General features: G+C 36.1%; 1 protein-coding gene across 1 annotated transcript in view; it reads right to left on the bottom strand.

Annotated features, from left to right (window-relative positions):
- Positions 1–27,442, bottom strand: part of GPATCH2 (G-patch domain containing 2) — a 151,210-nt gene that overhangs the window by 42,743 nt on the left and 81,025 nt on the right. Inside the window, exon 6 of the mRNA XM_065885121.1 lies at positions 8,360–8,427. Within this exon, the coding sequence (XP_065741193.1) occupies positions 8,360–8,427 (68 nt within the window). The remainder of the gene's footprint in view (positions 1–8,359; positions 8,428–27,442) is intronic.

Here is a 27,442-nt window from a genome sequence, read left to right as displayed (position 1 = left end):
ACTTGTGCTCTCTAATATGGTAGCTACTAGTCATCTATGGCTATTTAAATGAATATTAAAAATTAAGTTCCTCAGTTGCATTAGCTACATTTCAAGTGCCCTAGACATACATGGCTAGCAGCTACCATCATCAGCAGTGCAGATACAGAACATTTCCATTACTGTGAAAAGTTCTATCGGACACCACTAGTTTACAGATTATCACTGAAAATTCGAATGAACTTTGGAAATGGAATATCATCTTCTACACTGAACATCTTCCTTGTGAACCATAACTGCTTTATTGAAGAGACTTGTAAGTATGAAGAAGTATACAACAGAAAGGGGGTGGGTTGAGGAATGGGGAAGTAGAAATGTCTGTTAAACTCCTAACTCAATATTCTATAATAGGGTTTCATGGATCAAGACATGGGAATAAAAATTAAGGTGAGAGGATAGCGTATTAAGAAGAAGCCATATGCTAGGAACTAGATCTTGGCAGCAACTACAACTGAGGATGCCAAAAGGCTAAGGCACATGTGTCAATGTAGAGGACATTGACAGGGAGCTCCACACGACCTTCAGGACCTAGGATGATACGTGAATTTTGGTATTCTTGGTTCTATCTCTGCCTGTGGTTCTCAAAGTGTTGTCTTCAAAGTGTATTCTATGCAGCCCTGGGCGGGAGTGAGGACGTCCCTGGAATACTGAACTAGTAGTCACTGTATTCCTCACTGCCATGAACTTGCAGGGGGAAAACAAAAAAGCCAGTTTCACTTAAGAATATTCTTGACATAGCAGTAAACATTTTTCATTAAATCTCAACTTAAGAAAATTATTCGTGGTGAAATGGGCAGTACACAAAGTATAAAGCCTTATATATATATAAAGTATAAAGCCTTTTTTTTTTTTTTTTTTTGTGGTACGCGGGCCTCTCACTGTTGTGGCCTCTCCCATTGAGGAGCACAGGCTCCGGACGCGCAGGCTCAGCGGCCATGGCTCACGGGCCCAGCCGCTCCGTGGCATGTGGGATCTTCCCGGACCGGGGCACGAACTCGTGTTCCCTGCATCGGCAGGCAGACTCACAACCACTGCGCCACCAGGGAAGCCCTTGAAAGTCTTTTATTAGTTATCCTATTATAGTCTTCTGCAACAAAAATGTGTGTGTATATCTATATAACATACATACATATGTATATAAATACACATATAACATTTCCTTAAGGATCTGTGACTATAAAACTAGAGTAAAAATTATTTTGAAAAGTTTGTAAGTTAGTCAATGCTAATAATAATTGTTAGTTGATAACCATCAGTTACTTAAGGTCTGAAATAGTTTTCATTAATACTCAACTAAACCAACATAAATACATTTTGACAATACTAAGCATAAAAATAAAATTTTATTAGAAAGCTATCATTAACACGTTTTCCCCCCAAATTAGTTCACATATCCATTGATGAATATTACCATTAGCATCAATTCTACTGATAGTTTTAACAATTTGAGTGCTCAGAAACCTTGTTCACACAAATTGACAAATGGAAATAAAAGGAATTTGGTTAGAACCAATACTTGATTATTGAACTCCTTCAGAGTTTTACGCCAAAAAATATCACACACAATGATTTCAAGATTAAGCGGTATTTTTAATAATCTACCAGATGCTGAAAACAAAGAATTAGTAACTACCTAAATTGCATAAAGCTTTGTGACTTAGTCATTTGATTTAATCTGTCAACATCATTATCAGTACAATATGAATGACCCCCTGTTTGGAACCCAAGAGGATTTTACACTACAGGGAAATGTGCCAAGATAAGATCAGAACTGAGAGGGCATCTTTTTTTTCTAAAGTGGAAGAAAGGCAATTTTAAGACTCCCGCCTGAGGGTAGGGTCCCTGAAGCACCCAGCTCTGAGACTCAAAGGACTGCAAAGAAAGAAGCAGTTCTTAATGGGCACGTGAGAGCTCTCTGTGGCTGTCCCTCAAGGTTCAGCCCAGAGGGAGCCGGATGTTTGCCTAAAAATGTCCATCTCCCAGTCTTCTCCTGGAAGGCAAAGGTTTGATGGCAAACCTTACAAGCTGCCGCCTGAGGTTCTAGAGTCTAACTGAGGATGCATCTAGGGGCTGGCTGCCATCCTCCTCAGAGTCCAGGGGCCTGGGGGTACTTCCCCTGCCTTCTCACTCCTGCTTGCTGGAACAACAAAACCAGGATGCTAGCTTGTACACATGTCTGGTGCCCCAGCTTTTGCAGCTGCCTCCTGAGGGACAGGCCCTGGATCTCCTGGCTCTGACAGCCAGTGGAGCTTGCATTCACTAGTCTTACAGGACTACAGCAAACAAAGAAGCAGTTTTTAAACAGACACAGGAACAATGTCCCCTCATGGCAATACACCTAAGCTCAGTGTAGAGGGAGCAGGCAAAACACCCATCTTTGTTCTCCCTGGAAGGGTCTTAACTACCTACTTTCCCAGCTGTTACAACTGATCACATAAAAATACTAAGGATCACAAGAAACTACTATAAGCAATTATTTGCCAACAGATCAGATAACCTAGAAGAAATGAATAAATTCCTAGAAACATAAAATTTACCAAAACTGAAATCACGAAGAAACAGAAAATCTAAAAAGACCAATTACTAGGAAGCAGATTGAACCAGTAATCAAAAACTATCCCCCCCAAAAAAAGTCCAGGACCAGATCACTTCACTGGTGAATTCCATGAAATATTTAAAGAAAAATTAATACTAATCCTTCTCAAAGTCTTCCAAAAAATCAAAGAGGAGGGAACACTTTCAAACTCATTTTACGAGGCCAGCATTATATCCTGATACCAAAGCCAGAGAAGGATTCTACAAGAAAAGAAAATTACAGGCCAATATTCCCAATGAACATAGAAAAATCTTCAATGAAGTATTAGCAAAACAAATTCAACAGGGTCATACACAATGATCAAGTGGGATTTATTCCAGGGATGCAAGGATAGTTCAACAACTGCTAATTAATAAATGTGATACATCAAGTTAACCAAATGAAGGATAAAAGTCTTATGATCATCTTAATAGATGCATAAAAAGCAAATGATAAAATTCAACATCTTTTCATGATAAAAACTCTCAACAAATAGAAGGAATGAATGTACCTCAACATGGTAAAGGCCATATATGACAACCCCACAGCTAACACCATAGTCAATGGTAAAAAGCTGAAAGCTTTTCCTCTTAGATTAGGAAAAGGACGAGGATGGCTACTACTCTTGCCACTTCTATTCAACAGATATTGGAGGTCCTAGCCAGAGAAATTAGGCAAGAAAAAGAGAGTAAAAACATCCATACCAGAAAGGAAGAAGTAAAATTGTCTCTATTTGCAGATGACCTGATAGTACACATAGAAAATCCTAAAGACTCCACCAAAAAGCTATTAGAACAAATGAACGAGTTCAGTAAAGCTTTAGGACACAAAATCACTATACATAAGTCGGCTGTGTTTGGATACACTAACAACAAAATATCACAAAGAGAAGTTATGAAAACAATCCCATATACAATAGCATCAAAAATAATAAAATATTTAGGAATAAATTTAACCAAAGAGGTGAAACATCTATACACCGAAAACTATAAAACACTGATGGAAGAAGACACAAATAAATGGAAAGAGATTTTGCATTCATGAATAGGAATAATTAATATTGCTAAAATATCTATACTATGCACAGATATCCATACAATCCACAGAGCGAAGGGAATCATAAAAATTCCAATGTCATTTTTCACAGAAATAGAAAACAAATCTTAAAATTTGTATGGAGCCATAAAAAACCCTAAATAGCCAAAGCAATGTTGATAAAGAAGAGCAAATCTGGAGCTATCACACTTCCTGATTTCAAACTATCTTCAAAAAATACATACTAAATATATATTATATTATAGCAATCAAAACAGTATGGTATTGGTTAAAAACAGACACATAGATCAATGGAACAAACTAGAGAGCCCAAAAATAAACCCATGCATATATGGTCAATTAATATACACACATACAATGGAGTATTATTCAGCCTTAAAAGGAAGGAAATTCTGCCATTTGTGACAACATGGATGAACCTGGAGGGCGTTATGCTAGGTGAAATAAGCCAGACAGAAAAAGATAAATAGGCCTGAAATCATTTATATGTGGAATCTTAAAAAAAAAACAAAAAGTTGAACTTCTAGAAACAGAGTAGAATCGTGGTTGACAGGAGCTGAGGTGGGGAGTCGGGTGGAGGAGCTGGGGAGAGGCTGATAAAAGGGCACCAACTTTCAGTTATAAGATGAATCAAGCCTGAGGATCTAATGCACATTAATCACAACTGTAATTAACAATATTGTACTGTATGCTTTAAAGTTAAGAGAGTAGATCTTAAATGTTCTCACCAAAAAAAAAAAAAAAAAAAGTAAATATGTGAGCTGATGAATGTGTTAATTCGATGGTGGGAATCTTTTTACAATGTGTGTATGTATATGTATATAAATATACATAAAATCATGTTGCACACTTTAAATATTCTACAAGTTTTTATTTGTCAATTATATCTCAATAAAGCTGAAGGGAAAAAAAAAAAAAAGAAATGAGTTGCAAAAACTGTGCAGCACCCTGGAAGGGCATCTGAGGTAATGAACATATCAGCTGTGATCTTACATATAAATAACAAGAAAGGTCCTCCAAGAAAGCAGAAAAGGACTGCTTGCCAAATTGGACGTATATTAAGTGCTTCCTTTACCAAATAGGAGCTTTTGTTGAAATAGGCTGCATTCTCCACAATTCTATATTTTATATGCAGTCACCTTTAATTTATGCTACATACAACATACTACAAGGAGCCATAGCCAGATCTGACTAAAGCTTCATGTCACTCAGAGGTCCCGGAAGAGATTTTGAGACAGATGATGTAACTGGATGAGACTTTGAAGTGGTCTTCTTTGGGAAAGGCAGGAAAGGTATTTCACACAGTATGTGTGTATGGAGTGAAGAGTGTGTATGAATGTTGAAAAGTCAGTGAGCTGAGAACGACAAATTTTGTTAGCAGCTACTCAATGGAGAGCATCCTCTTCTTATCCTTATTTTGTTCGGGGCCACTATGTGCCAGACTCAAGAAACCTATCATGACTGATCTAAACCTTTGCTAGACACCTACATTCCTAAACTCGCTTGCAACTATGGGTGACCAAGTAACCCAGTTCTGGTCAATGAGAATTAAGGGAAGGTGGGTGAGTGATTTTTGAAAATAATTTTGTTTCTTGAGGAAAGCTGCTTGTAGTGTCCTTCCCTCTTCTTCCTGCCTTGAATGCAGACATGATATGTGGAACCATAGGCGCCATCTTGAGACTATGAGGCAGTAAATGTGAAGACATATAAGAAAAAAAGACCAGGAAGATGCTATGTGTTGAAATGTGTCTCCCTCCCCATCCAAAGATATGTTGGAGTCCTAACCCCTAGTACTGTAAAATGTGACCTTATTTTGAAATAGGGTCTTTACAGAGGTAATCAAGTTAAAATGAGGTCACTAGGGTGGGCCCTAATTCAATTTGACCTTATAAAATGCTATTATATATCTGTATCTGTGTCATTATAAAAAGCAGAAAGTTGGGACACAGATACAGACACAGGGCAAAGGCAATGGGAAGATGAAGGCAGAGACTGGGGTGATGTAGCAGAAATCAAGGAACAGCAAAGATTGCCAGCAAATCACAAGTGAGGAAGGGGGCAAGGAACAGATTCTCCCTCAGGGCCCTCGGAAGTAACCAACCCTGCTGATACCCTGATCTTGGACTTCCAGGCTTCAGAAATGTGCGACACCCAAAGCACTCTTAAGGAAGAAGAGCAAACCTTGGAGGTGTCATGCTCCCTGGTTTCAAACTATGCTACAAAGCTATAGTAATCAAAACAGTACAGTACTGGCACAAAAAAAGATACACAGACCAAGGGAACAGAATAGAGAGCCCAGAAACAAACCCACACTTATATGGGCGATTAATCTATGCCAAAGGGGGCAAGAACATACAATGGGGAAAAGACAGCTTCTTCAATAAATGAAACTAATATAATATTGTATGTTACCTATACTTCAATAAAAAGTATTTTAAGAATATAGAAAATTAAAGGGAGAGTGCAAGAATGCAAGAGGAATTTTATTCCGCAATGAAATAAAAGAAGAAGTATGGAAAAAGAAAAGAGCTATGAGACAATACATTTGTTGTTTAAGTCACCCAGTTCGTGATACTTTGTTACTGTAGCTCTAGGACATGAATACAGGTGATGAAGCAGAAAAAGAGAAATAGTCTGGCCCTTGATAATGTCCTTAAGCTTAGTAGCAAGCCCTAGAGCCACCTTCCTTCTAACTTCGCGTGTGAGGAAAAGAGAAACCAAACCTTTTGGTCTGAGCTAGCATTAGTTTCATACTCTGTTACTTGCACCTAGTACATCCTGAAAAATATAATAGATGACTTTTCAATCAGTCTTGAATAACAAATAGGGCTTTGACAGATATGGATAGGAGGAGATGAATGAGCAAAGTCACTGGCTAAAGGGGCCAGTGCAGCAGAGGTTGTATTCAGGGCACAGAGGTAGACAGCTGGACCACTGGTGTTAGGAGGAAGAGATAACGGATAACAAAGTGGAAATGTAACTGGAGCCAGGTTGTGGAAGGTGTTTAACGATATGCTAAGGTTTGTCCACTGTCAAGAGGCAATCAATACTGGAAGTTTTAATGGGAAAATAAAAGGATCAGAACTGAACTTGAATAGTAGAAGTAAGTAGTATGTACTGAAATAGTGAGAGAGTAGAGACAGAAAGATCCATATAAAAGATAACAGAGCTGTAATTAAAATAATGGAGGAGGATGTGGAAAAGAGGAGGTCAGAATGAGATACTAAAAAAAGTGGGCGTAGCAGGTAGGGCGCGAGGTAGTAAAATGACCGTTTTAGTCCCGAGTGTTGAGAGAATTGTAATCAAACACATTGCTATGACTTGGGAAACTCTAAAAACAGTGGCATCTAAGTTCCATCCCCAGAAACTCTTATTTATGGGGAGATGGGTGTGGAAGGGTTGTTGGGATATTACAATGAGGGTCATACCGGCTAATTTCAGAAGCAATACTCAACTGACATTATTGCATTTGTCCTATTTTAAATACAAACTTTGATGTCTTCACTCACTCAACAACTGGCACTGGATTACGATGGTGATAGAGATTGTTTGCCCTCAGGGCATTTACAATCTTTACCAAATGCGAGTTTTGGCTTAAATATAGCTCTAAATCTACTTTCTTGAGTATTTGTTTTCTATCAGAACAGAAAATCGAGACGGAAACATACAAATCTTCTGGTGGTCCTTATGAGATAAAAAATGCTTTATCCATTTTTATTTTTTTTCTGTTTGAGTGAAAAAAGAGAGAAGGTCTTTTATGGGATAATGAAACAATGAGTAAGATAAGCTATTAAGAGGGAAGATTGTGATATCATAAGCTATAAAAGTAAATATATAAAAATAATCTATATAGATATTTTATATCATATAAATTATACTATATTAATATTTATAAATTAAGCTACATCTGAACAATAATTTCTGCTTTATATTTGATAAAAAGTAGATTTAAAAAATAGAACCTAATGGGTCCTAATATAATTGTTTTCCAGAAAAAATTCATTCAATAATTAATTCATATCGTTCCATACTTTAATGGTCTTTCTCAAGTGCAACCAGCTTCATAGGAGACACATGGTATTGAGCCAAAATACACAACTTATTTCAGGTTTTCCAACAAAGATGTATTTAGAAATAGAATTGGCACCTAGAAATTCACCCCATAACTCACCAAGCCACAGCTTTACTTTTTTGGAGTTATCTAGTAAATTAGTCTCTTCCTTTTGTTGCTAAATGCAAATACTTTCTGGTCCCATCACAGCTCATGCTGGACAGGAGAAGAGGGTAGAGAATTCATGAGGAAAAGACTCACTCTTCATTTCAGTACCTTAGAAAGGGCTGTAGAAGGAAGGAAGTGAGGATGGCTGAGTCGAAGGGGAGCTTGATGCTACTTAATGTAATGAAAATTTAAACGCTTTGAGATAATCTTATATATGACTTTCAGTAACACGTGAATTTCAAATTCTATTGCAAGTAAAATAAAAGAATGATCACTTAAAAACTTTTCTTTATATTTCTGTCATGGGTTTCATTTAAATTGTTCTTGGACTACTGTCCTTGGTATATGATGTTTACTCTTTTACAAGACAGATTTAAATTGAACCACCTTTACTAGCAATAGCTACCAATTTCCCAAAAGAAAGATACAGAATAGCCCAACAAGATTATACAAATACCATGCATACTCACTCATGGTGATGAGAATCTGGAGAAAAGTGAACCATTCTCTTGTTACTGACTGGGCCAGGAGTGGTCACCTGAAAGGATATTTAAAACCAAAAATAGGTCACCGTTGAGTGTGTAAAAAGGCAGTGAATAACAGGGATGTTTTCATTTGAGGACATCCACTCTGAAATGGAGAATATAACGATTCTCAAAACCTAAGACACAACTGCATGGACCAAAAGATACTTTAATTCCTGGTAACAATGTGCTATTTGTTTTAGTCTAGCATAGTTCCTCAGCTAGAATTTTAAGACTATTTAAAAAGTACCTTCATAACAGAAAAAAAAAATCTTTCTTAAGAACTAGACCACTGACTCTCATTTCCAAATACTGTACAACGGCAAATATATTTAACTGTATATAAAAAAAAGGTTTACTTAATTAGATTAGTGTTGAGAAGATGATATTTCCTAGGACCAACATGTTTGTAGTTAACTCCTAAATGTAAATAACATGTATTATAATGCACACATTTTAAATGCATACAAATTAGGGGTTTGGGATTAAACTATACTCACTACTGTATATAAAATAGATAAGCAACAAGGACCTGCTGTATAGCACAGGGCACTATATTCATTATCTTGTAATAACCTAGAATGAAAAAGAATCTGAAAAAGAATATATACATATATATATGTATAACTGAATCACTTTGCTGTATATCTGAAACTAACACAACATTGTAAATCAACTGTACTTCAGAAAAATTGCATTCAAAGACTTAAGTCAAGGAAGTAGTGAGTAGTCCTTTTTATAGTTTTCCCGTAAACTTAGGAATTATTTGTGTATTTACATAGAACAAAATGTAATTTCACTTAAGGGAAAAAATTTTATTCCTTTATTTCTAAATCAAATTAAAAAGCTGAGAAAGAATTCAAGGTTCAACTTTTTTGATATTGCAAGCTATTCCCATTTTTAAAGAAAATGTCACAACTTTCCTATCCTATAGCGGGTTCTCAACGGGAACATAAAAAACAGCACGGATCCACCATCACAAATGATGAAACATGAACTGACAGCAAAAGGCTTTACATTATGCTCCGCTGTATTAAAAAAAAAATCCCTCTGTAATTATAGAAGTGCCACTTAACGTATAGAATCCAAAAAGGCATGATGAGGCAACAAATACCCCTCAGAAGAAACGAACATTTTCAAAAATGTTATTTTGTCTTGTATCAATTGGGTAACGTGGATGCCAGCACACACTGAAACTCTAAGAAATGCAAATACTGCAAATGTGCACAGATGATGACATTAATAACCCTATGGTTTGAGCACCACAGGTAAACATGTGGCTCAACTCCAGGACTACATCCTGCATTCATCTCAAAATGAGGTTTTCATGCTATTCCAGTGGGTAACCCTGGAATACAGTAATCCATTTTCGACACAGTGGCTATGAGAAAAGCCGACTGCGCCTATGTCATGCTTTGTTAGAGGTTCATGATCACATTATCTCATGGTGGACCTGACACTTTTATTCAGTTTACAGTATGTTCTATGTACAGGCAACTTATTTCCTTTGCCAGGGCTGCTGACAACCTTTTCCACACTATATTAATCTTGTTTACTGACTTTATCTTGGTGCAAATATCAGAAAACTGAACTTTTTATCTCAGAGAAAGAATAAACAAAGTGTTGACAGAAGCAGAAGCTATTTTCAGGGCTAAAATTGCTTGTTTACCTGCAGCTATACTTATGGAAAAATGTTTAAGTCTCGCTCTGGCTTGAAATACGTAATCTGAAATTTAATAAATGAAGAAATTTCACATATACCCATGTGATAAATTGCCTGATGAAAACAATGCAACTGAATACAACAAAACAGAATTTATAACTAATATACACCACAATACAAAGGTAAGCTTTCAATCTAGTCAGAAATAATCATACTATGTATACTAATATACACCACAATACAAATGTAAGCTTTCAGTCTAGTCAGAAATAATCATACTATGTATACTAATATACACCACAATACAAAGGTAAGCTTTCAGTCTAGTCAGAAATAATCATACTATGTATACTAATATACACCACAGTACAAAGGTAAGCTTTCAGTCTAGTCAGAAATAATCATACTATGTATTTCTCAGAAATCATATATAGAAACTATAAGCTCAATTCAATTGCTGTAAATAACTCACAAAAGATTTACAATATCAAATGTAGCTATTTAAATGACTCTACCTATTTACCTAGTACATGGCCCTTTTAAAAAAAAAAAGAGGTGAATATCCTTCACTGTTATTTCAAGTCAATGTTGGTTTTACTTTTAAAGATATGTAAAGAGGCATAATTTAGAACTTTTTAAATGAAATAAAGAAACACTGAGATCCATCCACGATGATCTTAGGGTCAATGACACTGGCCTGCCTCAGGAGTAAGCTATTCTAACAACAGGAATCTTTTGCAACTTTAGTGACTAGACATGCTTACCAAAAATCTGAGGCTAAGATCTTAGTATAGAATTCAGCTTATGGAAATCAGGGCTATACTGGAGTTTCAGTGTTTTTTAAACTTGAAAACATGTATTTAATATGATTGATTATTAGTAGATACTTCAAAGAATTATAAAATGTCAAGAAACATTCTTACAGAATTCTTCCTAAAAATTTATAATTCGGGGTTAATCTTTCTAAAAATAAAATGAAGCAACTTAAAATATCAGGTCAAAGTATTAATTTCTAGTAAGTGATTAAGTATGGTGATTATTTTATTCTCCAAAAAATATGCCTTCCAGGTATTACAGAAATGTCTTAGAAAGAAATCACAAATTAAAAAAAATATCATAACTCTTTAAATATCCCATAAGATATTCATGTTGTAAAAGTTATTTGTTAGAAAAAGTAGATTTTATTTCAAAAGGTCAGATAAGAAACAGGTATTCTGTTCTTCATGAGAAATAGCATCTCCACAATCCAATTCCTGTTATTTGTTAAAACTCTGGAAACAATCTTTTATATAATTAGCCAATATTTACTGATAAGAATCTTAAACATCACACTATATGCCCTGAATTTTTATGATTCATTTGTTAAATATTACTACGTCAATAAGTGACTACAATCCTAAATAAAGTAGGCATATTTCTTTTCAGTATCTATGTTTATTATGCAAATTATTAAATTAAAAAAATAAACTCAAAGTTAGATAGGAATGAATGGTCTCTGGATAGCATAGTGTTTATGTCAACTTCTGGCCTTACTAGATTGTGAAATAAACTATAATGCTAAAAGATCACATGGATCTCAGTTTTTACTATTGTTATTTACAATCAAGTTATCAACCTTAGAAAATCAGAAATGTAGTAGTTACTAGACGAAAACTTAATAACAGCTGTACAAGTACCACTATCAAAATTCATAAGGTCAATAAGTACCAATATAAGGGAAATTGAGCCAAATGATTTCAATGACAAAATATCTTTAGCAGTTTTATTAGATACATTAAAAGAAATTTCTTATTTTTTCTATCACTGACTTATCAACACTGATCTTATGACTTTCCTTCAAAGATAGAACAGTTGGTTTTATACCTCATTTTCGCTTTGTTATTATTACCAAACCCACTGCATCTCATCCCATTCTTCTATAATTAGATGGTTGAATGAACTACTGCCCATATCAGGTAAACTTACCTGAGACACAACGGTCTTATGAAATTAATAATGAGTTTGTTCAACATGAATGGTATCCTACTTATGTTCTCAGTGAATAAGATTCCTTCTATAAATTCAGGAGATGTTATGTCTCCATAGAAGCACAAGAAACCATCATCCTTTCTTCTCTGCCTCTAGTAGAGCCATTGTCCTCCAACTTTTCTCTCACTTACAATTATATTTTGCTTTCCAAATGCTATTCTGCTTCAGTGCCTACACTGACAAACACTTAGGGTGGCAGGCTGCCATTCAAAAGAGGGCCTTTCAGTTTTGTGAGAACTGGTCAATCAAATCTGCCCGGCCTCCAGGCTACAGCGAGACATTGTCTGAGCCTCCCTGCCAGTTTGTCAAGACCCAGAAGCTTCCTGCTTCTCTAAGGACCATTATTAATTTGACTCAACTTCTCTGAAGAAAGAAACAAGCCTTTAAAGTTTAGAAGGCTCTGCATGAAGGCCCCCCACCCCCGGTACATTCAATAAATGTGTCAGTCAAATATATGTGACAGATATTAAGGAAAACAACTCAACAGCAAGAGGCTTAAAAATAGGACTTTAAACCCTGGGGGTAAGAAGTAAGGAAAGGAAAGCAAAGAGGTGGAAGGAAACTAACTTAACTATAGTTGCTAGTCTATACATTATCTTCATTTAAAAACAAGCCCAAGAAAATCATATTCTAAATGTTTTGCAATAGTTGATTTTAATTAATAGTTGTTAAATGAATGTGTATAATGTCTATCTTTTAATCACATACAGAAGAATGAAGAAAGATTCTCCAGAAGTATTTCAAATGAGGGCACCTGATTTTACATAAGTGTTCTAAAAATTTGGTACAAGATAGTTGGGAGAATGAATAAAATATCTCATTGTGTCACCTCTCCTCATATATAATATTACAGAATGGTCACGATTCACAAAAGGCACAATTTATTTGGGGATGGAAAGCATTCAAGAAAATAACATTAGAATTACTTCTAAAACAACATACAAAAAAGTAGAAATTACTTTTCATGCTTTTCAACGTGTCGATTTTCTCATTCCAGAGCCATCCATAGCTCCACACTGAAAGCAAAATTAAAACTAATGAGAAATGCATTTGAAGCCCTCTCTAATCTCATCTCTGCTTTCCACTGTGATCCTTCTCTCCAGCTCCTGATGCAGTAGTTGATTGTTCCTTGTTCTAAACCCCGGACTGCTCTGCTTGATACAATTCAACAAATATTTACTAGTTACCTATTGTGTATATAAAATCATGCTTAAATTTACTATATAATGAGTGGTATATGGTTCCCATTCAGTTGGGTGACTTTAGTTGTATCGTTACATTGATTGTTACATTGATTTAGTTATATTGTTACAAATATTACTAATCTTTTTTATATAATGATAAAGTTCTGTGTTAAGGGACCCCTCTAATTCCAAGGTGGTTTTTTTTTGTTTGTTTGTATGTTTTAAAGAAAGAAAGATCAGTAAATAATTCATGTGCTAATGTTTGGGATTTTATAAAATCTAATAACATTACAGAAAGATGTACTAGGTTCTCATCATTATTCATACCTTTAAGTATACCAATATTCATAAACAATCTTGCTCTTATCAGCAGAGCTCACCCTGGTAAGATTTTAGGGGAAAAAAACCTCTTTTTAGGATCTATGCAGCATCTACTATTCATAGCCTTCATGTTATCTAAATTATATTGTAGTAGATGTAAGACAGTGAGTGAATCTGATGACTTTTACCTGGGTGTCAAGGTTAAAGATTCCACATTGTTCCATTATACTTTTACTATGCAATTTTTAACCCTTCTTAGAAGGATGTAAGCATGAACAACCCAACAATAAAAGTGTGATAATGACTACCCATGACACATCAAGAATTAATACAATTTGTAGAAATATTTTTGTGATTAATGATGACACTCCTATTCTTTATCAGTCTTTCCTGCTTATAAGGTAAGTTTTCACAGGCAAGACGGCTAAAGTGAATAGACATCATTATCCTCAAACACTAGATGAAGAAACTAACACCCACTGAGGTGGGGGCACATCACATCCAGATTACAAAGACTAAAAACAGAGCTAGATTTGAACCTACGTTGTTCTATCCACAATTTACTAAGTTTCCCCTACAGGGGACCACACAAAGGAGACAATACATCAAAACAAGTGTTTTTTGTATTTGGGGATTTGCCACAGGAGATGCTGGCTTGAATCTAGAATACACTCTTGGAAAATCTTCAGCCTAGAAATATACATTCAAGGACATTCTGGTCTTTACTTGTAACTTCAGGGTAACCTACAGGGCTATTTTAAATATAGGCAAGAGTGAGCATGGCAGCTCAAACAGGGTTGTCAGCCCATGTTATGGAGAGGCTAACAAGAATAACAAATGGCTCCACCGCTAGTCATTACAGGCGAAGTAGTAAAAGAAATTTAAAAATCGCACTAGAGAGGAGTAAACATTTCATGATGAGAATATGTGAAGAAACTTGGAAAATTTGAGAACTTGGACTATTTTTTTCCTTCAAAAGCAGATAACAATGTAAATGTGAGATTACACCTTCAAACCAGAAAGGTTTTATAAAGAATCAAAAAATCACAGGAAATAAAGCACAGAGAAGCACAAGGCTATCCTTTCAACTGAGGATTACCCTTTCTGGCAGGAAGCATATGTGTCAAACGGAAGATGCTAACCTTTTAGCTGCCAGTATCACATGAAGTAGTGACTGAAGACAGACTTCAGGTAATCTGGAAGTAATCTTAGTACATTTTCAAGTAATAGCAGCACATATACCTCTTTAAAAGAATTCTCAAAATGCGAATTATACTAAGCAGATAGAGGTGCGGAAATACACACACATACATATGTGTATATATATGACAACATTAGCAATTCTTCTATTTTCATTCTAAAACTAAACAATGTAATTGTTTTAAATCTTCTCTTTTAACAGTTTTTTCCTAGTTAAAATAAGTCAGTATTAATAATTAAGAATTTAGAATTATTGGCCTATTAGAATAATAATACTTCTAATTATTAAGTGCATATTTTCTCATTTCTGGCCTACAAAATAATGAATGATCTAAATGTTTTAATAGAAAGATTAATCACTACATAATTAAAATACAAATACAGCAAAATTTTTTTTTCTCACGACTCCACGGCAATTTTTCTTTTTTTTTTTTTGAGTAAGGAACTAAAAATTAACCAGCTCGGAATGATGGCCAATAGTGATTAAAGAAAGAGTTTCACTTTGCCATCCAGTTTTAGTAGCAAGCTGTGAGTGGCCTCTGCTGGCTGACCAAAGCCTTCTTAAATCACTCGTTCATGATGCTTGCAATACCACAGGCTTCAAGAAAATAAGGATAGGTCCACAGATGTTTATACAAAATCCATTGTGCATAAAGATCTGCCTTTTATAAGAGTAAATGCCAAAGTAATAAATAAAATGTGCACAAGATGGTGTAAAAAACTTTATAATCTCATCCCACTGCAACATACTTAGATTATACTCCAAATCTATACATCTTCTAAAATTTGAATTTATAAGCCGTAAGAGTATGAATGTAGATTATCTTATTCAATTCACATCAAGCAATTCACATCTACATTTAAAAATAAGCATTTTCTTGAGGTTCATTTTACACACCTACACACAAACCTTTTCTCAAAATTAAGTGTATAATGCAGGGAAATGCAAAGGAAGACTGAAATAAAAACCTTTTAAACAATTAGTCATTAAAAAAGGCATTAACATTTTATATGATGGTTTACGAAGATACTAGCCGGAAACACAGTAAAGCAAAACAATTTGAAAGATTTCTAGATTATTGTACCCCTGTTTGGGTAGAAGTAACTTTATATTCAAAACTTAAAATTGCAATTAGGAAGGTGAAACCTTACTAGTATTAGGTTATGTTAAGTTAGTAATCATAATAGAGAAGAAAAAAAGTTTCCATTTTTTTCCTCAGCAGCTTTCTATTAATAAAAACCTCCTGTGCATTACAGAATTTGTGATTTTTAAATTTATCTATTTAAACATACCATTATATATGATTCTCTTCATACTCTACCCAATCTATCCACTTAAAATATACCCCATTATCAAATATGCCTAATGCCGTCAAAAGGTGACTACATTTACTTTAAAAAGTTATTGTTCTCACATGTGACAATACTCCAGTATATTTCAACCCTCATTTCAGAATTCAGTCCCATTATCTTGCCTGCTCAAAAAATTGTTCACAGGGTTAGCTAGCTGACATATTAGATAACCCTCTATCTCACCAGACACCGCTGGGATATGACACACTGACCCACTGTAAGCCCTTATTATTAGCCTGAAATATATAGCACGTAATGCAGCTCCTGCCAGGGAATTTGTTTATAAAAATCCCTTTATCTCCCTGGACATTCATAACACTTTTAAAAATAATGTTCAACTATTTAAACAAATTTCAAACAACAAATAAAAATTCTAATGGATGTTTTGAAGCCTATCCTCCCATCTCTTGCAATTCTGCAGAAGCTTAAAAAAGCGAGTCACATATACAGAAAATAGAAACTAGAAAGTGTTTCCTTCTTGAAGCTTACATATACAGAATCTATTATATAAAGAAGAGACTTAAAAAACAAAAAAGATGCTTAATAATTCCCATTCCTAATGAGAATTGTAACACACTTGAAAAGCTTGGTACATGTAAAAATAATTTTTTTTGGTAGTATAAGAGGTCGGGGGTAACATGGCAGTGAAGGTGATTATGATAATCAGCAAACACGACTGATAAAGTAAAAAATCATTAAGATAGATTTTTGAACAAAAATCTTACCACATACATTAAAAAATTTACTTTAGGAATATAAGCAGACTAGGAAAACTTTTCAGTGCTTAGTTATAAATTACTTAAATTATTCTGATACTGGAAGATATGATCAACATTTCAGGAGCTAAAATTACTTTCTTTCCACATTAATTATTTGATAATTTATCACACCATTATCAGTGGTGCATATGCCCTTTTGAATTGCGTGTTTTTTTTAATTTTTCAAATTGTTTTTATAAACTAGCTTATTTCTTCCTACCTTAAGCTGACAGTGATGTTGTATGGAATTTTAATTTATATCAAAAGAGAAAAATTACAGCTGGTTTTGATATTTAAAAGATTGCCTCTAAGAATAGCAAAGATACACTGATAGTAATTTATAAGAAAAACGCTGATAGTCTCCACATTTAAAAACTGATTACCTTAATATGGTTCATATTTAGCAAATAAAACACTTAAGATATTATACTCTACAAGCTGTTCTCCTTAAGCAAAGATGCAGGCAACCACCCAGTCTCGTGTAATGCAGTTCTGATTATTATACTGTTAATTGCACTAAAACATGTCTATAACTTAAAAAACAAAACCGCGTAACTGTGACTTGAGAGGAGAAGAAAAAAGATCACAACTACAAGCATATGTAAACTAGTCTTTAAGGTATATATAAATGAGTGAATGAATTAATTAAAAACAAATCAAATATTAGTTAAAGATAACAGAATATCTCAGTATCTTACATACTATCTTTCTCAATGAATGGCTACACAAATCACAAATAATAACCTGTAACCTTCAATATCCTCTGGCCAATATATATTTCGAGTAAAAAAAATCACATAGTCAGACCCTCATATCTAGGGGACATTTGTTAGTAGAATTAGCTTTAAGTTGAAAGAAGTAAATATCTAGCTTAACTCTGGTTGCATCATAAAATCAATCAGACAGCCAGAGATGGTCATGTGAGGTAAGGTCTGGCCAATAAGAAGTATGTCAATCACTGGGTGGAGCTTCTAAGGAAAATTCTTTCAATGGGATTTACTAGCTGCCATGTACTTTGTGCCCTTCTTTGTACTTCAGGTTGCCCGGGATGCAGGCAACAACACCCATTTTTTGACTAGGAGTGAAAGATCAAAAGAATCAAAGGTTTCCACCCTGCCATTCTTTATCTGGATAACAAAGCCATCAAATGTCTTCTCATGACAGGAAGAAGGAACAAAGCAAAACACTCTTTCGTTCAAGACACCATTATTTGGGCATTTTGTTACATGCACCAAGCCCAATCCCTAATTAATAATAATAAAAGTAATACTGCTGATTGTATTCATTAAATGCTACCTTTATTCTTAAAACAAAACAAAACAAATCAAACAAAAAATACATGCCGTTCAGTGGGTCAGGAATCCACAAGAGAAGAGTTATTGAATATCTATTCTACACGCCCAGTACTCTGCTAAGTGCTATAGAAGGTACTAAAGGACTGCATAATACAAACCCTGCGAGCTAATATGTTACAAACTCAAAATATATAAACCAATAAAGATGAAACAACCACTAAACTGTGTGCAAGCCCTTCTGCCAGTGACGGCTGGGCCTTGAGGCTCCTGCCTTCCCACTCTTGCAGAGCATGGAAAGGAGAACTGAGGCTGAAGTAGGGGGTGAGACGGAAACCACGGTTCGAACTGCCCCCACTCATGTAGGGTAAAGTGAGGGGTAAGAGCAGACAAGCACGGGGGAACTGAGGAATATCTGCTTAGCTCCGGCACAGCTGGTAAGAAGGCAAGTCTCCAGCAGAGTCCCACATTTGAGTTGGCACTCTGCCCGAACTGGCACAGAAGTAGAAAGCTGCATTGGTGGAAGGAGGGAGCTAGACGGATAGCCTGAGAGAAGGCTACTGGTTCCCCATGGACTGAGTGTGCTAGACAGGTGATCCAGGAGTTTTGGTAAACTAATGGGGGGGGGGGGGCGGGACCAGTGGATGAGCAGTCTTGGGACCTAAAGAAGCACAGAGACTTGGAGATAAGAGACAAATGGCTAGAATGCATGGGCTTTGGTAATGGGTACCAGCATGGTACCTCCAAACGCCAAACAGGACCAGACTTATACAAGTGAATGAGGTGCCTGTGTTCAGATCACAACAGCTAGACAGACATCAGCAAGGACCAAAGTGTACTGCATGGACAGGAGGACGATGCATGGACCAAAGGTAATCTTCTCCATGACCCCAAGGGCACATAAACTCCTTACTGCCTCTTGGGGAGAAGCAGATGGGAAGGGGAAAAGAAATGCAAGATCAAGCATTTGTTAGAAACAGACTTGATACTGAGATACAGTAATGGGCAAATCCGTTTCACTTCCTGACTCCTGCATCCCCACCCACATGCTCCTTCCCCACACCCAGTACTAATAAGTGGAAACTCACGAGAAATATCAAATGGAGTAAATAAAGATGCTCCATTTTCTTTGGCCCAAGTATTAAACTTTTGCCCCACTAGACTTACAAACTGACATCAACCCTTTAAATATACTCACGAATAGAAGAATTATCCTTACACTAGAATAGATGAAAATCTTTCTGTGTGATCCATAAGCAAGTAATAAAGCATTAAGTACTTGACTAGTTTAAGCTTTCTCACTATTTTATAGCAAAATTCCACGTAACGTATTATATTTTTTAGTCTGCAGGTTACAAAATCAATTGTGGCCAAAACATCACTTTTGTAATAAGATTAGAAAACAAAGCAATATGAAGTCCTATCAGTAATTCTTGCTGTCCGATGCACTGGTCACAATGGGATATATCATCCACAAGGTTTTAAAATAATAAACTAGAATTTATGGATTTCATCAATTTTCTCTTTTTCTCCAGTATAGAGTAGTTCTTAGGAGCAGAACGTCATCATGATTAAAAGTATGGGGTATGAAGCCAGATGGCCTGGGTCTAAAGCCTGATTCCTCCATGTTTCAGCTCTATGACTGCTTTAACTTCCTCATCTGTAAAATGGGTATGAAAGTAGTACCCATTTTATAGAGCTATTACGAGAATTAAATGAGATAATCTTTAAAACACATACATCAGTATCTCATAACTATCATCGTTTGTATTAATTGTCTCAAGGTCTAATGCAAGATACAATCTCAATAATAAGATGACACAATAAATATTACAATAGACGTAAGCAAGAATAAGGAGCTTTTGTAGGATTGCTGGGAGTTGGGAGCAAGGAGGGTGTGCATGCAGGGTGTGCATGCAGGGGGATGGTGCAACTGAAGATGTTTATTATTGGCAGCATCAATCACTCTTTTCAGTGAATTACTTGAAACAACAGAGCAATTGTTTCTCACGAGCATATAGGAAATGCCGATACATATTTAATATACAAAACACATCAAATTATAAAGAAGAGTTACTTTACAAATTAAGTGAAAACCACAAGGTAGCCAGTCTAAATCGCAAAATTTAATTCAGTAATTTCCACAAAGACAGTATTAGTGACGACATAAGCTGGTGCTTTTCTGATGCTTTTCAACTAGCGGAAGGGTCTTGAGTTTAAATAGAGTTAAATATCTTATCTATAATAATGGTCCATAAATTGAATGTTTTATAGCTGATTTGCTGTTTTTGGCCAATTCTAAGGGCCTGAAGGAAACCCGAACTGGCAACCGGCAAACCATTTGAACTCATGCTATTAAAGTAATAAAGGGAATGCCTCTCTTCCCATGCTCCAATTAAAACACACACACACACACATACAAACATACACACACAGAAACACACACACACACACACACACACACACACGGATTCTTCGATCCACATACAACAGAAGTAATTTCTCTCTCTACTTGGAATACCTGTGTTTCTTTGCATCTTTCTTATATCACTGAACAGACTGCATCATGTTAAAATTTATATGTTTATCTCCTCTACAAGAAAATACATTTCTGGAAAGCAGTGGCTAATTTACCATTTACTGTCTAATTTACCATTGTGTCAGTCACCAACAGAACTTGGTATATTTGTCTCTACTGACCCATGTGCTGAATTAGTCAAAAGCATAAGTATTGTTCACTACAGCTGATTAGCATTTTATGATAGTTATAAAACAACTTGGTATATATTCGGAAGAATTCACAAACAGGTTAAATACTATAATCTTTCAAACACCTGAATAGTTTGTCTTATAAGCCATGTTGCCATCTCTATAACTAAAACCATTCTAATACCATTTCATAAAATTAAATAGTACAAAAAACACAACTTGGTAGGAAGTATACAGAGAATCAACTGAAAAATGAATATAATTTACTAGGTGTTTTGCATAAAGAATAGTTCATAAGTTTTAAAATACAGAAAATGAAAGAGATGCTATTACTACCTTTAATGAATTCCTAGAACACTTTTACTCAAGTTGGTCAAAAGTAACAAAGAAAAAAGAATTCCAGAAAAAAGAAGTTATCTTCAATTACCTTCCTGGGGTAGCACACTATTAAAAGAATTCATAGACAGAAAGGAGGCTGTCAAGTATTAGCATATATTCCAAGAGTACGGCAGGATATGCTCTTAAACTCACTCTAGAAGGAAGCTATCCATAAAGTAATGGCGGCATCTAAGCAGCAGTATAACTAAGAGACTAGATACAACTAACTTCTTGAGTCGCCCCATGGTGTTAACTATGAGCTCTACAGACATTAAACCACACCATGGAATCTGAAACAATATCTTCTCACACGGGGAGTTTGTGAAACACCGACATAATGTCCCTACAACCCAACTCTGCGGAACTGGCTACACAATTAGAACGCCTGCCGAGTAGCACACTCCAGTGAAATGTGAACACCTCCAAATGCAGGGACACTTGCACTTGTTTTATTCTTTTCCTTTGTCTTTTCTTTTATTGTTTTTTTTTCTTTCTCTGTGATGAACCCGGTATGTACTATGTAAATAGTATCCATTGTGATTGATATCACCAAACATTGATTGAGCACTTTCTAGGTGGCCCGAACTCTCAGAAGTTGCCTAGACAGTATTTCTAATGCTCACAATGCTGCAAGATACTAATTAATATCTCAGGCTCATGAATGAGGCTTAGAGAGATGAAAAGAAACCACCTAAGACCACCTGCTTCACACATAGCAGAGCCAGTATTTTAGTCCAATAAGACTAAATACTTCTTATTTAGCTCAATAAGAAAATATTGAGCCTTTACATTACCTTCCTGCTGAGTAAAGGAACTAGATATTTATATATAACTAACAACTAACTAACAAGGACCTACTGTACAGCACAGGTTATCCTGTGATAACCTATATGAGAAAAGAATCTGAAAAAGAATGGATATATGTATAACTAAATCATTTTGCTGTACACCTGAAACGAACACAAGGTTGTAAATCAACTCTACTCCAATAAAATTAAAATATGAAAGAGAAAGAAAGAAAATATTGAGCCTTTTCAGTGTGTCTTGGGTTGAGGAAGAGGAGATATACTGGTGAACAAAGCTGAGGAGGACCGGGTATTGATGGCATGGAAAGACACACTGAACTAAAAACAAACCAATATACAAGAATGCAGTCAAATGCTCTGTGACCGCCTGGAGGGGTGGGATAGGGAGGGTGGGAGGGAGGGAGACGCAATAGGGAAGAGATATGGGAACATATGTATATGTATAACTGATTCACTTTGTTATAAAGCAGAAACTAACACACCATCGTAAAGCAATTATACTCCAATAAAGATGGAAAAAAATATATACAAGAATGCGATAGATTGCTGGTAAATTCTAAGAAGGAAATAAAGAAGGAGAAGGTGGTGGGGAAGTGGAACCCCAGCTGAGCTGAGTCCTGAGGGGCGAGATGGAGCAGTGAAGCCAAGGGGAGGAGAGGTGGGAACATCCCCAGTCAAAGGAAAGAGCACATATGGAGGCCCGGAAGCAGGGAAGAGATGTTCAAGGAGTAGAACAGAGGTCGGTGTGTCCAAGGACAGATGGTCTGGTGGAGATGGGAGAGCAGAAAGGAGCTAGAACACACTGTGTCTTCGTGACCTTAATTCTAAGACGTTGTGCTCATTTGTTTAGGCCAGCAGTTCTCAGCCTCTATATTCTTGAAAATGATTGAGGACTCCACAGAGCCTTTGTTTTATGGATATCTGCTGTACTGGAATTGAAACTGCCTTAATTTTTAAATCCAAGAAGCTATAACTCACTGCTTGGAGACTGTGGAAAATACCACAATATACCCCTGAGAAAATGAAGTGAAAAAAGTCAAATAGTATCTTAGTATTATTATGAAAACAGTTTCGCCCTTGTGGACCCCTTGAAGGAGTCCTGGGGATTCCCATGGGTCCCCAGACCACACTTTGAAAAGCAATGCTGTCTGCCATGGTTGTCCAAGGGTGGTCCCCAGGCCCACTGTATCAACATCACCTGGGAACCTGTCAGAAATGCAAATTCTCAGGCTTCAAGCCTCAAACTTACCGCCTGAGAACGTGTGGGAGGTGGACCCCCACCATCTGGGTCTCATCAAGCCCTGCTAGTGATTCCGATGCTCACTGAGGTTTGAGGACCACTGTGCTATACCTTACTGAAGGAGGCAGGGCAACAGGGGAAATACACCGGTGGGGAGGTCGTAAGAAATGCTTTCACACAGGCAAAATTTGGTTGTCATAAGCATAAATGAAAAGCTTGAAACCAAACGCAGGAAAAGAAAAAATTAAAAACCCTGCGGCAAGTTAGAGAATCAATAGAAGGGTAGTTTCTTTCTGAATAAAGGCATCAGACTGAGTGGAAACGGAAAAGGCCAAACTGGAAACCCTGACTGATTCTGCAAATATGTATGGCAGCAAATCCAAATGTCAATCTTCGTGGGTGGATAACACCAAAAGGGCTAGCGTGGAAATGTCGGTCTTGGGCATACGGATGCCCACAGATAATAAACAGTATCAAAGGTGCTGACCAAGACAATATATTTATGAAGAGAAAAAGCTACTTTTTATTGACTCATATCTCAGTTCTCACAAATACTTCTTCTTAAAAGAGAATAACGTCACATAACTTGGCAAGCCTTGTTTAGCAGTGCAAAGGAATGAGTTTGCTGACGCATATTAATATCTTAATGAATCCATTTAAAAACTGACACTATGCACCTTGGTTCCTTTCATTGTATCTTACATAAGTCCAATATTATTATTATGTACTTGTGTCCATAATGACATAAGGATCACCCTCTGGGCTCCCAGCAACCTCTCTATACCCTAAGCACTGTACTTACATCATTTATTACATTGTGTTTTAATTAGCTGCTTACTTATCTAACCCTCCCACAGACTATAAACATCTAGGGACTAGGAATCATGTCTTATTCAACTTTGTTTCTCCCCCCGCCCACTGCATAATGTCTGGTACATGGTAGATAAAAAATGAAACAGTATTAACTTATTGATTTAAGTATTTATGTTTTACCTGGACACCTACATGAAAATCTCAAACAAAGGCCACGGCTGATATTTTAATTGCTTTGAATCACATATCACAGAATCCTATGTACACATGTTTTCAGTAAGCTCTTGCTTATTGAATACAGATATACGTCTTTTGTAAACGACAATGGGAATAAAACATAATTAGTGGGAAAACTCAACGTGCTCTTTTAACTATACATGGAAATATTTCAATGAATACAAAGTAAGATCTATCAAAAAGATTCTTACGGATCTTACAGTGGATTTTCCTCTCGCCATATTAAAAAAAAAAATTCTACACCACTTGCATTTTGAAAATGTAGGAGCAGCCATAAAAACATGAGCAAGCATTACTCAATTCTCAAATCAGAAACCTCAGACTGCAAGTTAAAAAGATTATTAACTGGGCAGATTCTTAGCTTTATAACTGAAAACTACTCATGTCCTTTCTAGTGATCAGGACCTCAATGGTCCATATGAAACAAGGCCACATTTCATACTCAGAATGAAATTCTGCTTTAGACTGCTTCTTCTGCTTATTAAACTACTGATAATCTGTGAAAAAAATTCAGGATATCTAAAGAAAATAAGAGCTCACAACTGGTACCCTCTGTGCCCACCACCACCTGCACTAAGCAACAATTAATTGTCCTCTTTAAACCTGGGCCGTGTTGGTTCTCCCACAATTCTTACGGGGTGACCAGATGTCACATGACCACGCGGTTGGCTGGGGCACAGTATTTATTGTAACACCAGCTGTAAAGGTACTAACTACACTCAGCTTAGGATGTTACAGACACCTGCCTCAGTTACTAGCTCAGCTTGGCATTCAATAATTGGAAGTTAGTGTGGATTTGAAAGTCATACCATTGTTCAAATGCATGCTTTGTCACTTTCTAGCTATGCAAGTCACTTCACTTCTTTTTACTTCTGTGTAAAAGGGCAACAGTAATAACAGCCTCACAGGTCTCTTAAGAGAATTACATATATATATATATATATATATATATATATATATATTTTTTTTTTTTTTTTTTTTTTTTTTTTCGGTATGCGGGCCTCTCACTGTTGTGGCCTCTCCCGTTGCGGAGCACAGGCTCCGGATGCGCAGGTCCAGCGGCCATGGCTCACGGGCCCAGCCGCTCCGCGGCATGTGGGATCTTCCCGGACCGGGACACGAACCCGTGTCCCCTGCATCGGCAGGCGGACTCTCAACCACTGCGCCACCAGGGAAGCCCTACAAAATTTTTATTCCTTATCCCTTTACCCACCTCTTTTCCTTCCCCAAATTACTTACTTTTTACTGTTTACCCCCTTTCTTCTTTCTTTGCATGGTTTAGTGCAAACCCTGCAGAACCTTCTGTTTGTATGGTTAATCACTATGACTCCTTATACAATTAGCTGAATTTCAAACCCACATGTGTGTCATCAGGCATGAAAAACTTTCTGGACTACAGCGGAAGGTAGACATAATTAAAGTATAATAAAATTTGGTGGTTCATAACAATGATGCATCAGTATTAAACAAAAACCCAAAAGCAAAGAAAACCCTGCCAAACATTAAGACAAAACCATCATACCTACACACTTATCTCTTCCAACTGAAACTCTCTTCCAATTTTCCAGAGTCATATCTTTTGCCTTTCTTTTCTCTACATACTTTCTTTCTGGAAAAGTGCATCAACTCTCCTAGCTTCTATCATCATCTTTTTATTGACTGATCACACATATACAGCCTTTCCTCATCTAATGTTCCACACTTCCAATAACTAATCCCCTTCTTCCAGGAACCCTTTAGATGTCTCTTTTTGGAAATGTTAGAATCACCTTAGACTTATTATATCCAAAAAATTCATTATCATCCCTCTTAGATCAGCTTATCTTTATGAAGTTCAATTTTTATTTATTTTTTATTGTTTATTTATTTGTTTTTGGCCACTGGGCAGTAACAGCATTTTTCTAGTCTCACACATGAGAACATTTGGGAATCATCTAACTAACATCATGGTATGGAAGAAAGAAAGAATGGGTACTTGGCAGCAAGATAAAGTAATCTTGGCTCTCCCATATATTAACTATGTAACCTAGCTAAGTAAGTTAATTCCTCTGTGCCTCAATTAGTCTCATCCATAAATTGGACCTAATGCTGATCTCACAGGTTATCTGTAAGGATTAAAGAGACAGAAAACATAGGGAAACAGGAAGCACAACACTCTGGCACAGAGCAGGCGTGCGCACACACACACACACACACACACACACACACACACACACACACACTGAATATTTAAGACTTCGTGCCAGGAATTGTCACGCATACTTCAAATTCATCCCAGCCTCTTACTTCAATTTTCTTTTATCTGCACTGTGCCTCTTATACTCTCCACCTATCCAAACCTTACCTACACATAAGGCTCAATTAGTGTATTCTTCATTTATATCAGCCTACGTTTTTCTCTTCTTTCTTTCAAATCATATTGCAATTATGGAAGCATATAAAAGTATACAATTTTGAACTTATTTGCTCTCTAGTCATTAGGAAGGTTTATTAGCCTAAATGGTAGCCTCTATGAGTACAGTAAATCCTTAATCAATGACTACTCTTAAAAAATACAAAAACAAAAACAAAAAGCAGATGTATGAGCTTTGATAAATCACGTTATGTCCCTGGCCCTCAATTTTCTAATCTGTTAAAAAAATATTCAGTATTTTCTCTAAAATCCTTTACATCAAAAGCATTCTGTCATGCTAAGTTGGGTTCTTAGATCATTTTCATAGAGATTAGAAAGAAGAGAAAAGGAGTCCTTTTTGGTATTTTCCTTCTCTCTGAATTTCCTCAGCCCTTTGTTCATTCCATTAATAAAGCACTTACCTGGCCACATTAGATTAAGTACATGCCTACCCTGATAGATAGCAAATTCCTTGACAGTAGGGCTTGTTTCAATTCATCTTTGTACCTGGGGTTACTGAAGACAGTATCTGGCACATAGTAGGCATTCAATATATATTTGCTAACTTGAAATTAATTAAGAGGTTTGAGATGGGCAAAGAATGTATAAGGCTATTTGCTTTGTACTGAACACAAGTACTCTCTCTAAAAAACCC

Source organism: Phocoena phocoena, chromosome 1, assembly GCF_963924675.1.
Source record: "Phocoena phocoena chromosome 1, mPhoPho1.1, whole genome shotgun sequence".
In the NCBI taxonomy this organism is placed as follows: Eukaryota; Metazoa; Chordata; class Mammalia; order Artiodactyla; family Phocoenidae; genus Phocoena; species Phocoena phocoena.
Note: the sequence above shows the minus strand (reverse complement) of the source record. Positions and strands in the feature narration are given on the sequence as shown.